At 56.8% G+C, this 13,687-nt stretch overlaps 1 protein-coding gene across 1 annotated transcript in view; it reads left to right on the top strand.

Moving 5' to 3' along the window:
• The window catches only part of LOC103532631 (protein unc-13 homolog A), a gene marked incomplete at its 5' end in the record, with an annotated part of 57,104 nt that extends 46,397 nt beyond the window's left edge, over window positions 1-10,707 (top strand). Inside the window, 7 exons of the mRNA XM_030466464.1 lie at window positions 5,161-5,217; window positions 5,403-5,483; window positions 5,609-5,756; window positions 6,815-6,871; window positions 8,303-8,395; window positions 8,472-8,631; window positions 8,891-10,707. Of these exons, the coding sequence (XP_030322324.1) occupies window positions 5,161-5,217; window positions 5,403-5,483; window positions 5,609-5,756; window positions 6,815-6,871; window positions 8,303-8,395; window positions 8,472-8,631; window positions 8,891-9,179 (885 nt within the window). The remainder of the gene's footprint in view (window positions 1-5,160; window positions 5,218-5,402; window positions 5,484-5,608; window positions 5,757-6,814; window positions 6,872-8,302; window positions 8,396-8,471; window positions 8,632-8,890) is intronic.
• Between the last annotated feature and the right edge of the window lie 2,980 nt (window positions 10,708-13,687).

The raw sequence follows: 13,687 nt of genomic DNA, 5'->3' as shown, positions 1-13,687 counted from the left end.
TCAGGGATTGGTCTTCATAGCTGTGAGTTCTGTGGGGGCTGGGAGGCCTGTCCCTGCAGCATGGCTGGGCTCTTCCTTTGGCCAGGGGCTGAAGAGTCTCCTGGGGAGCAGAGCAAAGCCCAGGAAATGCTCCTTCCTCAGAGGGACATTGCCTACAGGCTTTGAGGCTCCATATTGCAGTGCTGTGTGTCTGTTCTACCAGCACGTAGCCACACACCCCAGAGCTTCCCAGAGCAGCTATGCCCTCAGGAAAGGGTTACATCAAGAGCCAGCCACAAATCTATCTCTGTCACTCTCCCATGGCTTTTGTCACTGTCACAGAGCTCCTGGTTTCTGTAGAGCCACCAGTCACTGTGTCACCTTTCCGGGGCTGTGGGGCTCCTTGTGTTGTGTCTCTAAGGGACAGTGTATTTGTTGACATGTCAGCCCTCAGTTGTACCTCAGTGCCAGTTGTACCACCTCACTGGCACTTTGTCACAGCCCAGAGCCTGGCTCAGGTCAGCCCTGCATTTTGCTCCTGGCCAGGCTCACACACCCTTGGCCAACTCTAGCAAGAACACCTGTGCCACTGGGTCCCAGTTGCCATCCCAGTCCCTATCTCTGTCCCTTCCTGGCCATGTATGGTTCTGCCATGTTCTGGAGGCAGCAAACCCTGTTCTGAGAGCAAAGGAGGTGGCATGGGTGTGTAGATGGCCATGGCATGGGCCATGGATCAGGCACATGGATCTTTTGGGTGATTTTGCTGTAGGGAAGTGGTCCTTGGAGAGGGTTGTGCTTGAGCTGGTCCCTATGGCAGGGGACAGCCTGTCCAGGATGGCTCTGGGGGTGGCTGGACAGTTTGGTGGCATGGGGCTATGTGTCAGAGCCAAATGTCAAGTGGGGTCTACCAGCAGCCTGGACCTGGGTCCCCCTGGGACAGAGGCACAGTGAGGATGGACTGGGCAGGTTGGGATGGGGCCACCTGGGGGCTGGTGGAGACCTGGTGCTGGTGGCAGAACATTGAGGACACTGAGTGCTGTGTGTGGGACACTTCTGATTCTGCTGTCCCTCCTGGCTGGGGGGTGGGGGGACAGCCAGGGTGGGCACCCAGCCATGGGGGAACTGGGGCTAGAGAGGCTGGAGGAGGAGGGGACCGACACTCATGTCATGGTTGTTCTCTCCAATTGCTTCGCTTGCCTCTCAATGGCAGATGATTGTAAGTACAGCAGCTCCCTGTCTGTCTGTCTGTCTGTCTGCTGTGTGTCGGTCCTGGCCTCGCAGGTTTTTGTCTTGTGTGGCTGCCTGCACCCTGCCCACACCCTCCTCTGGCTCCCGACTCAGTCCACCTCTGGGGTCTCCATCCTTGTGCTGCCCGCTTGGCACCGGCTCCTGGTGGGCAGTTGCTCACAGCCCCTGCTGGCTTCAGGGGGTGGAGAGGTCCTGGACAGATCCGTGATGCCTGGATGTGGGGAAGTGCAGGGGTTAGTTATGGGGTGGGTTGTGATGTGATGTGATGTGATGTGATGGGGCAGTGCCAGGTAATCAGGGACAGCCAGACCCTGGCTGATCCCATCTTCTTGCTCCGTGCTGAGATGAGGTTGCAGGGGCAGTGGTGCATGCCTGGCAGTCACAGCTGTTCTTCCAGACCCCTTATGCCTCAGTTTCCCGTTGAGACCTTGGCTGGGGCTGGCTGTGGTGGAAGCAGAGGAGAGGAGCACCTTGCTGGGACATACCAGTATCTGGCCTGGGTGCTCTGTTGGGAAACAGGTTGCAGGCACGAGTTGTGAGACTTTTCCCTGGTGGGGTTACAGCCCTGGGTGCTTATCCTCTGGGGGTCCCCTTGGCATTGCTGCAGGACCCTTACAGCGCTCTGACTGGGCAGTTCCCTTTGTCACCTCTATTTGTGGCCTTGGGCTCAAACCCCAAGGGGCAAGGAAAGGGCCACATCCACCCCCAGTCCTGCCCCCAGCACTGCTGGCACCACAGGCACTTTCCCAAGGAGGAGCTGTGGGGCGGGTGCTGGTGGTCAGGTTCTGTATGCCAAACCCTGCAGGGACAAGTGCCCATCCCCAGTGTCCCAACACCTTTTGTCTCTAATAGAAACATTTGGAGAGACCCTGGGGGCAGCATGGGGCTGAGCCTCCCTTCAGACCTCCTGGGCGCCCCATGTTCTTGCATTGCCAAGGCTGCTGGGGAACTGGGATGGTGTCAGCTTTGTGGGGTACAACGTCCTCTTTTTCATCTATCACTCTGTGCCTCAGTTTCCCTCAAGAGCAAGAAACCATCCTGGCAGACCTGCTTGGCCCTAACCTTGCTGCTTGTCCCTCATGCAGGCTTCCCTTCCACTAACCTCCCCTGCTACCCCCTCCTGATACAGCCATGCCCCAGCCCCCCAACCCTCCACACCCAAGAGGCTGCTTGGGAACCCCCTATGCCACTGCTGGTCCATTTTATACTGTTTCTCTTGCTGCTGTTGGGCCTGGGTCAGTGTGAGACCAGGACTCTGTGTGTGGAACCCACATACAACTGCTCCCTCCCCAGTGCTGTGAGCATCTGCCGGATCTGGGAAGGATGTGGGGCACCAGAGGCTGTCCACAGAGTGTCAGCTGGCTCCTGCGCCCCTGTGTTCCTGCAGGGACCCGTTCCCTGTGAGCTCCCTGTATCCCAGCAGGAACCAGCTGCCTGTGAGGACCAGTACCCATCAGTGGAACATCCTGGATTTCACTGGGGATCAGTTGGCACAGCATCCCCAAGACACCATTTCCTCACTGATGAAATGGGGTGCTCAGTGGGGACCAGTCCTCCATGGGCTGAGCACCCCAAGAGTGACCAGTCCCTCATGGTTCCTGGCTGTCCTTAGTGATGTCTTTGCCGCCAGCTTGCGGCCCCCCCATGTGCCCAGCCTGTCCCTGCACCCCCCCTATCCTGTCCCACCCTGTACCCCACCCCCCCACTCAACCTCTGACATTGCTTCTACAGGGCACACTCTTGAGAAAACATGGCAAGGGGACAGAGAAGGTAAATAGCTGTGGGCTCCGTGTGTGTCATCGGCCCGAGGCCACACTTGTGGCCCCACACCCACCTGCTGTGAGGTCCAGGCTTGTCCGTGCTTCCTCTGTTGTGCTGTCTGGATGTTCCGTGTCCTGCGTGGCATGTTGTGGCGTGGGGGTGTGCTGTGTTGAATGGGGGCAGTGACCTGTTGCTGTGTTACCCAGGGCAGGGAGTGGGGATCATGTCCTGTTTAGCCCTCGTGGGTGGGTGTGCGGGATGTTACCCATCCCTAGGCAGGCATGGGGGATGATGCTCCTTGGTGCTCAACACTTCTCCAGCACCTTTCCATCCCCCTGTGACAACATGTGGATGAGGTGCCCAAGCACAGGAGAGCCTGGGCACAAACTAGTCCCACTGTCAGGGGCTCAGGTACAGGGGACTCCCGGGATTCTGGGCCATGCTGGGGGTGTGCAGGGAAAATGGGGCTGCTGAGATCCCCTGGACCTCTGAGCCTGCTTCCCCCTGGTGCTTGAGGGGTCTCAGCAAAGTTCAGTGAGCCCCAAAACACACCAGAATACCTTTCTCCAGGCCTCCAGCTCCCCTCTCCTCTCACAGGGGACACAGGAGTCCTGTCCCCCTTTGCTGAGCCTGCTGGGTGAGCTCTCCTCCACCTGCTGCTATTTCCCCAGCCCTGCACCAGGCAGGTAGCAAACCTACTGCTTCTCAGGAAGAGACCTGGCATGCTCATCATAGCTTCTCCAGCAAGTGAAGGCTGAGCCTTTGTGGGTGTGAACTGGTGCTGAACCAGTGGCACCAGCAGAACACAGGGCATAGCCAGGGGAGAGCACAGGGTCAGAGCCCACAGAGCTGGGGGATGTGGGGTGCCTGGACCCGCGACTGGCCACTGCTGGGGCCACCAGTAACTGTCCCTTGCTGTTCTCTTCCAGAGCAGGGTGAAGCTGCCCAGTCACACTGAAGTAAGGACATGGCTCTTCTGCTCCCCACTTGGCTCTGGTCCCATCTCTTGCCTCCTCCCTGTCCCTTGTCCCACGGGCTGCAGGGGTGGTGGGGGGGATGCTGCTCAATACAGTGTCCTGGAATGGTCTGTATGGGTGACATCAGTGTCCCCACCTCCCAGCCTGTTCACTGACTGGGGGAGATGGAGACAGCAAGGGAAGGATGATGGGACCTAACTTGGGTGGAGGGCGGGGCACAAAGGGTTAATGGGGGGGACGGGACACAAAATGAGGACATGGGGAGGCCAGACTCCTGGAGAGTGTAATGCTTAGTGGGACAGAGACCAGGATTTCTGTGGGGAAGGATTGAAGCTACTGGTGCTGAGACGGGGGAGGAGGTGGAAATTGCTGCTCTGTCCCACTGGGCCTTAGTATACCCAGTTACACACTGGATGGCTTGTGAAGTGCGGGGGAGGTGGGGGGTGTGATCAGCCTGGGGAGTGGGTGCCAGCCCAGGGAGGTGAGCAGGATCTGACCATACTGTGGGGCTGTGGCCCCAGGAGCTGTGCCATGGGACCCATGGAATGGCATCACAGCCCCTGCCCAAGGCAGGTGGATGTGGCCAGGGGCTCCCAGCCCCAGTGGTTCCTAGGAACATCTCTGGGGCTGGACAGGGGTTTGGGTAGCAGGGAGGTTTGCTGCATGGCAAACTTTGGCACAGCATGGCACTTTGACAGTGCCATGAGGTTCAGGGGGACTGAGCCGCATCCTTACTGTGCCTGGGATCCCTCTGACCTCGCTCTCTGCTCCCCACTCCCCAGTGACTTACCAGAGCTGGGCTCTGCTGGGCTCTGCTGGGCTCTGCTGGGCTCTGCTGGGTGCAGGAGTGGGTGCTTGTGCACCACAGGGATCAGGATGGGACCCTTGTGCTAAGCTGTTTGTGCTGATCAGGGTGTGAGGTCCCTGACACCAGAGTGATGTCCTGCCTTGGGGTCCCCAAGCCACCAGCCACACATTGTGCTGAGAATCCAGGGGCTGGAACGGAGTTTGCAGCAGCCCCATCACCATACTTGGTGTAGCCTGTGGGGCCTGGGGCTCTCCCAGGAATGGCCCTGGGGCTCCAAGGGAGTCCCTGGAGCTGCAGCAAGCTCCTGGCACCACATCCCCAGTCTGGCCATGGCACCCCCAGCCCGGCTGCTCACTGGGGTTGTTCCTGTCTCTCTGCTCTCTACAGGGCACACAGATGATTTTCAACGCAGCCAAGGAGCTGGGGCAGCTCTCCAAGCTGAAGGTGAGGACTTGGGTGCTGGGGTTGGTGGGCATTGGGAGCTCCTCTCTGGGCCAGGGTAGGTGGCACTTTGCAGGTTGGCTCTGGCCCTGGTGTAAGGACCCCACCAGTGCTTGTTTACTGGCCTGGCTGGGGTGAGGGGAGTGGGGCCCTGGTCCCATGCTGAAATCAGGATTTGTGCCCTGCAGGACCACATGGTGCGGGAGGAAGCCAAGAGCCTGACCCCAAAGCAATGTGCTGTGGTGGAGCTGGCACTGGACACCATCAAGGTGAGGGAACACTGGGGGATGTAGAGGTGCCCTGAGGGTTCTAGCCCCAAGGCACAGACCCCAGGGGGCATCAGGGTGACTCCAGCAGAGCTGCTGAGGACCCTGTGATTGTCTCCTCCCTCCAGCAATACTTCCATGCTGGTGGCGTGGGACTGAAGAAGACATTCCTGGAGAAGAGCCCTGACCTGCAGTCACTGCGCTATGCTCTGTCCCTCTACACCCAGGCCACCGACCTCCTCATCAAAACCTTTGTGCAGACTCAGTCTTCTCAGGGTAGGATGTGCTGCCCTGGCCCCCCCACCTGGGACCCCTGTCTTCACACATGGGCTCGTGTGCCTCACAGCCAGGGACCCATCCTGCCTCCATTCCAGTGGGGCTTGGAGTCCTAACCAGGCTCATGGAGGTGTGAGGATAGGTGGGGAGGAAAGGGCTTCTCCCTCCCAGGTGAGGAGGGACCATGCATGCCCAGAGGCAGCCTGGCACCCCCGAGACCCCAGCCAGCAAGGACAGCACGTCCCCCATGCCAGGGCATGGCTGGCCTGGCCCAGAAAATAGGGGCTGTGGGTATGGCAGAAGGTCACCCTCCATCTGTGTGTCTGTGTTTGTCCCCTCTGGATGCCCCTGTCACCCAGCACAGATACCTCTGCTCCAGCACTGCCCTGGAGCTGCCAGTCTTGGCCAGGTGGTGCCAGCCTGGATGGGGCTCAGACCTTTTACTGGATCAGCTTGGTCCAGGTGCTGTGCCAGTGCCTGTCCTGGGAGCACTGGGTGCCCCACATTCCCCATGATTTGCACTCCATTCAGGGGATGAGTCCCAGAGCCACATGGGGAAGGGTGCTGGGCACCTCCTGGGGCAGGACTACTCCTCCGTTCTAAACACAGCCCTTTATTATGTGCCCTGGCTGCTCAAGGAGGGGACAGAGCTGCTTGGTGGCAATCCTGGCCATCACACAGTGCCTCAGCCAGGCTGTCTGTGTTCTGGGGGAGTGGGACGTGTGTTTCCTGTCTGTGCCTCTCTTGCAAGGGACATCTGTCCTGTCTGTGCTCCTGTGCCAGCCATGTCGGGGGTGTGGGGTTGCGTCTGATGGGTGCTGGCACCCTTGGGTGCAGTCTGGTTCAGGTTGGGGGGGGGGGCTGTCCAGAGCTCCTGTGTCATTACAGTGTTGTGTGGATGCTCGATGGTCCGTATGTCTGACAGATCTGATCTTTCTTTCTCTTTGTTTTCTTTCCTCTTTTTCACTGTTCCCATCCCCCATGCATGTCCTCTCCTCCCTCCTCTCTTTCTCTGCTCTGTGCCATGTCTCTGTCTCTTTCTCTCTCCTTCCCACTAGTTCATGGTGGGAAAGGTATTAGGTTTACTCTTAGTGAAGAAATTTATCCTGAGAAGGGTACGTGTGCTGCTCACCTGCCCCTGCACCTGCCTGCCACTGCCACCTGGGCTACTAGCAGTCCCAGCACTAGGGACTGGGGTGGCCAGGAGCCCCGTCCCAGCACCCCCAGCCTTGGGGACCCCCAGGGTGGGCAGAGCTGGAGCTTTCAGCCCACGCTCATGCTACCAGGGCTGCTTTGGGCTCAATTTGAAGGAATTGTGCTCAGCTGTATTGACACACCCCAGAGTGGGGAGGGGATGTGCCCATGGGGATAGGGTTGCCCACTTTCACTTGCAAGCTCTGGGCATCCCACATTGTCTCTAGGCTGGGCATCTGCCATGACCTCCCTGCAAGCCAGGCAGCTGCCCCCTGGGTGTCCATCCCCAGGGGTGGCCATGACCATGTCCATGTTCCCCTCTCCTCCACGCTGCTGCCAGAAGGATCATTACTAGCCTTGCTCTGGCAAGCTTTGTCCACCTGCACCAGGCCTGAGGCATGAGCCCAGCTCCATGGGCCCCGCCTGGCCTCCATCACACCCTGTCCAGGGGCCAGGGCTGCACCCCATGCTTGGCCTCCCACACCCAGATACCCCCTCCTCACACCCACCATTGTCTCCATCTTTGCTCAGCATGCGGGTGGAGGGTGCCTGGGGGGCTGGGGTGGGCCAGGGGATGAAAGTGGATGGAGAGTGTGCCACCAACCACTTCCCTCCTGGCCTGGCTCCCTCCTGATGAGGGTCATGCAGTGACACATGGGGATGTGTCTTCCTTCCTTTTTAGCACCCTGGGAGTTTTCCACTGATCTCCTTGGGCCCATCTAACACACAGAGCCTGCTCCCCTGCCTTGCACCCCCTCCTTCATCCATGGGTGCATGCATGGCTCTTGGGGGGAGAGGGTGGGCTGGGCTGTTGGTCGCAGGTCACCCGAGTTCCCTATGTCTAGGGACCACCATATGGTCCCTGAGATGGAGTGGATAGATGTGAGGGCAGGTCAGCCCCAAGGGCCTGGCAGGGCCATGGCTGCCCTGGACACAAGGACCAGATCAGATCCTTCCTGTCCAGTGCTGTCTCTATGTTCAGCACCTTGCATTGAAACCCACCCCATGCCCATAGGAAGGGTGCCACTGTCCCCTGCTCCATCCCACACACGCACTTTAATACCTGCTTGGGAAAGAGGGCTTCACTAGGCCCTCCCAGTGTGGGGTGGGATGACAGAGGGCCAGCCTGGTGCTGGGGACATCCTGCCGTGCCCCAGCCCCAGCTGTTTCTGACCCGGTGCTTTTGTCCCCAGAACTCTGTGGCAGAGGGCCAAATTGTGCCAGATCCTACTGACCACCCCCTCCCGCTGTATGGCGGGTGACCTGCCTCCTTCAGAGGGGTTAGTGGTGGGCAGGTGTCATCAGGGACACAGAAAGAATGGGCAATCATGTCTTCTACCTTTGCCATGCAGGCTCTGGTGTGGATGACCCTGTTGGGGAGGTGTCTATCCATGTGGAGCTCCTCACCCACCCAGGCACTGGCGAACACAGAGTCACCGTCAAAGGTGGGTTTTGGTGGCTGGGATGCCAGGGTCCAGCAGCTGGAAGTGCCTGTGAGCCTCACCTGTCCCCTCCTTGCAGTGGTGGCTGCAAATGACCTTAAGTGGCAGACGTCAGGCATCTTCCGGCCCTTCATCGAGGTCAACATCATTGGGCCCCACCTCAGTGACAAGAAGAGGAAATTTGCCACCAAATCCAAGAACAACAGCTGGGCCCCGAAGTACAATGAGAGCTTCCAGTTGTGAGTCGCACTGTGGGGGTGGAGACGTGGGACTGGGCAGCAGGATGTGTCCTCGGGGGTCTGAGAGGGAGTTTGCTCATCCCCAAGGGGATATTTTAGATGTTTTCTCATTGGTGAAAGCAGAAACTGGGAAAAAGGGAAAAAAAGAAAAGATTTTTTGCAGGTCAGTGGCAAGGCAGCACAAGGTGCTGATGCAGAGCCAGGGGGCCTGGGAGTATGACCTCTGTACCAACCATGCCTGTCCCTTGCCCCCCTGCAGCACACTGGGAATGGAGACGGGCCCTGAGTGCTACGAGCTGCAGGTGTGTGTGAAGGATTACTGCTTTGCCCGGGAGGACAGGACCGTGGGCATCGCTGTCCTGCAGCTTCGTGATGTCCTGCAGCGCCCCAGCTGTGCCTGCTGGCTGCCCTTGGGCCGCCGCATCCACATGGATGACACTGGTCTGACCGTCCTCCGCATCCTCTCCCAGCGCAACAACGATGAGGTGGCCAAGGAGTTTGTCAAGCTTAAGTCCGACACACGTTCAGCTGAGGAGGGCAGCAGTTAAAGCCCTTCCACCCCCCAGCCCTCTCCACTCCCAACCCCTTTTCTACAGCATCCTCCAGCCACATATAGCCATAAGAGTGGCCACAAGAGGAATCTCCTTCCTGGCCCTGGTATGGTTGAGGGCTGCAGTGACAGACACCCCATCCCTTCCCTGGCTGGACAGGCAGGGTGACAGTAGTTCTGACCACAGCCACGGTCCCATCCTACCCTGACAGGAAGGTGCTGGGGCTGGTGGGGCTGCAGGGAAAGGCTGGATCCCAGACTGGGTGATGGGACAGATCTGCCCCTTTCCAGCATGTCTGAGATGGAGGAACCCCAGTCGCCCATCCCTGACCCTACCCTGTCCTACCCAGCCCCAAATCTCATCAAGTGACACAAGAAAGAGAGGTTGGGGGAGTGTCTCATTCCCTGCACAGGTGTTGGTGAGTGGCTGGTGACAGCATGATGGCCCCTTGTCCCCATCCCTTCATCACCACTGGGTGCCATGTGGACAGGGAGGCTCCCACCCGCTGAGCACCCTGTATATATGTAAATAGCTGTAAAACATGGGGCAGCCGGACACACAGCTGTGTCCTGCACCCAGAAGGGCTATTGGGGGCTGTTGTGTTGGTGGGCACAGCCCCCTCATGCCCCACACAGGGTCCCCTCCCTGGCTGGCAGCGGCATCACCAGGTCCGGGAGTGGCAGGGAACAGCCCCCGGACCGTACTTTGTCTTCCCTGCCTTGCCACCACAGTGGGCTGCCCCACTGCCACCCCAGGGTGCCAGGGCTTGGGGTGAGGTCTGGGGGCACTGGAGCAGAAGGGACCCATCTCCCTTTGATCTGGCCAGTGGGGACCAGCCATCCCTGTGCAGTGCAGCTGTCTCTAAGGGACCTCTTTGGCCCAAACGGAACCTTTCCCTCTCCCAAATCAAAAATGTCCCCCCTCTCCTCCCCCCAGTTCCCTGTTAACCACCATTTCTGTGTGATCACTGGTGTGTGTGTCTCGTGTGAGTGCCCGGGAGGCCAGGGTGTGTGGGGTCGGGGCTGGCCACCTCAGCTGGCCAGCTTGCCCTAAGTACCAGTGAAGACAAAGGCCTGATGACCCTGCAAGTCAATATACCTCTCTCAGCCCCCTCCCATCCAAAAACAGGGTACCCCCACTGGCCCCCATGGTCTTTTTTAACAGGTCCTGCCTGGGACCAAAGGGTTAACTTTCCTCTCTCATTTCTGTTCAATGTTTACACCTTGATTTCTAACCACTGCTCCTGCATGGCCAGGCTGGAGCTCAGCCCCAAATCCCCCCTGACCGCGGTGCCCTTGGCCTCATGCCCCCTCCCTAAACTGTCCTGTTTGGCATGTGATTGAACCGACCAACTCTGCTCCTGTAGCACATGTGTCACCGATGCCTGTGTGTCTGTACTACCCCGCACGGCACAGCCGGCGGTGGCTACCATGGATGCATGACAGTGAGATGTTTTGCACTATTTTGACTTTTTTGGGCTCTGTAAAAATATTTTATTATTACTGACATTAAAAAGCACACCCTTCTCTGTGGCTGCTATGGGGAGGGGAGGGCAGGCACCCCGGAGCTCTTCACCAGAACTCCCAGTTGTACCTTTAAGGTTAACACCAAGGATAGATTCCCTGGGGGCTGCTCTTCACTGCACCCATCCTTGGCAAAGCCCAGAGCTTCAGGACAGGGGAACGGGGACAGACCTGTCCTGTAAGTGACACCCTATTCTCAGCCACTGTGCTGTAAAATCCCAGGCACTGGAGCCAGCATGGCCTCACCAAGGGCAAAGCCATGCCCACTAATCCAGTGGCCACCCACAATGGAGTGACTGCATCAGGGGACAAGGGAAGAGCTACAGATATTGTCCACCTGGACGTCAAAGAACCACAGAATCCCAAACTTGTTTAGGACCAGGAATGGTTTAAAGACCATCTTGCCTGCCATGGGCAGGGACAACTCCCACCAGTTCAGGATGCTCCTAGCCCCATCCAACCTTCAACACTGCCAGGGATGGGGCAGCCACAGCTTCTCTGGCTACCTGGGTCAGGGACTCAGCACCCTTACATCAACAAATTTCTTCCTAAGACCTAATTAAATCACCATTCTTTCAGCTTACAGCTATTCCACCATGAATCCCTTTCTGGGCGTTGCTGAGGCCATGCCAGGCTCTGCTGCCCTCCAGAGAGCCCCTGGGCCAGAACTGGGCTTCGCTAGAACCAGAGAATTGTTTGAGCTGGAAGAATCTTTCAAGATCATCCAGCCCAACCCTACCCTGGATGCTGGCAGCCTTGTCTTTTCCTAGTGATCCCTGATGGACAGATACTTTTTCGAGGCTTTCTGGATTACTGCAATGCTGTCCCCATCTTTTCTTGTCAACACCAGGGCTTCTGGGCCCATGTGAAAAGAGGGAAAGTATCTGTTGTTTAGATAGCTTTTGGTATAGAAAGGCCATTACTAATTCTAAAGAGTTTGGCTGGCAGCTGGGGAGGCTCCCAAGGGTATGGTGGAGGGAGGGAACACTGGGGAGCCTCTGGTACCTTTGGTACCTTTGCCATCTCTGGGCCTGGCACTCCCATATCCCCACCACCCTTCTACCCCCCCAGACATGGCTCAGAGGCTCAGCAAGCCCAGGCCAGGGTCCCTGCCATTGCTTGTGTGATGTGTACCCAGAAAATCCCATTTCCAGAGCATTTCCCACAGATTTGGGGCCATCTATCCCCTTTCACTCCCTGTAAATCAGTCTTCTCTCCAATTTGCTCCCCAGTCCCTCTGGCTGTGGAACCATCTTGGAGAGCCTACCAGAGCCAACCACATCCAGTTCCTGTCCCACTTCCATCAGGACAGAGCAGTGGTCCAAGTCCCCCCTCCGATGCTGTTGCCACCAAGCACATCGGGGAGGAAGATGAGGAGGACACCTCCACAGACACCTCCTGGGACACTGCCACCTCAGACACTGCCACCTCCTCAGGGGAATGCTCAGGCAGCGTCATCTTCCTGGGCAGAGATATCCCCACCCGTGGCAGGTTGTTCCCCACCAGCCATCAACCTCATGCAGGACAGTGATGACATCTCCCCCAAAACAATGCACCCCATAACCCCTCTGTGTCTCCCTGCTCTGCAGCCCTTGGGGACCTGGCACTGCCCCAGGAGGTGCCCCTCGACGGGACCCTCTGGGGCACAGAGTGCTCCCTGGCAACAACTGAGGAAAGGTGTTTCTGACAGACTGACATGCTCTCTAATCACAGTACCTGTGACATACTCTGGGGTTTCAAAAAATACTCAGAAATGGAAAGTCCAAATTAAATCATTCCAGAAAAATAAAAAACTTACGCTGGGCTAAAGCTGGACTGGTTTTCAGTGGTCACTCTTTGCGTTTTTTTGCCAGGCCTGTTTGCGTGGAATTTTGGAGCTGGATTGAGGAATTCTGAGACTTTCTGAGAGGTGGTATGATTGAAGTTTTTGGTACTAAAGGAAACCGGTAGCCCGATTGTTGGTCGTGCTGTGGGTAGGGTTCCATGTGAGGGTTAGGGACAGAAAAAATTTTTAGTGGTCACTCTTTGCATTTGTTTTTCAGTCCCATGTGGTTGCAGTTTTTGGAGCCCTATTGAGCAACAGAGGGAGAGTGGACGCCGAGGGCTTGTACATTTGAGGTTTTTGGTAAAACGCAAACCCATAGCCTGATTGGTGGTGGTGCTGTGGGTAGGGTTCCATGTGAGGGTAAGGGCCAGCAAATTTTTTCTGGGCTCATTCTTTGCATTTGAGATCCAGGTCCAGATATTTGTATTTTTTTTATCTTTAATTATCCAGAATATTATAACTTGTGTTTTGCATAATCATATATTTTTCTATTTCTAGGGACTGTTTTAATTTTTTATTCTCTCCAAAGATTATGCAACAGTGCAGCATATTTCAGCTGTCTTATTTTGGCCTCCAATAGATACATGTAGATTCTCCTCAGCCTAAAATATTGAATACAATTAGTGTTATGGTTTAGACATTTATAAAGCTTACATTTCCAGGGACTTTGGGACTGAAATAGGTTTGCCAGGGGAAGTATGACACTCTATCATATTTTCACCTTTCTGATTTTATCCATCTGTGGTACAGGTTACCTTGTTTCAGCCATAATAAATCCATATTATTCTGCTCTGACTGTTGTTCCCACATCACTGGTGGAATTTTCTGATATGCTTTAATGAAAACTATCTGATTCTCTGTCGCCTAAGTCTTTTTTTAACCCCAGGGGTAAAACTGCAGTTGTGGGCAGGGGAAGTGGTGAGGGGTAGGGTGAGGGTTTAGGTAGAGGGTGTGATGTTTTCAGATGTGTTGCAGGTGAGGCTCCTTCATCCCAGGTGGAGATAGTCAAGGAGAGGAGTGTTTTTTCCAAGGGATTGTGGGAAAGAGGTGGGGCAGGAACACTGCATATTAGCCTCCACTTGGGGCTAAGGGCTGAGTCTGCTCTGGTAGTGGATCAGTAGCTTCTGGATGAGTTGTCTGCAAGCCTTCATCTTCCA

Source organism: Calypte anna, chromosome 28, assembly GCF_003957555.1.
Source record: "Calypte anna isolate BGI_N300 chromosome 28, bCalAnn1_v1.p, whole genome shotgun sequence".
Lineage (NCBI taxonomy): Eukaryota > Metazoa > Chordata > Aves > Apodiformes > Trochilidae > Calypte > Calypte anna.
The sequence above is the reverse complement of the archived record's forward strand: the minus strand, read 5'-3'. Positions and strand labels throughout refer to the sequence as shown.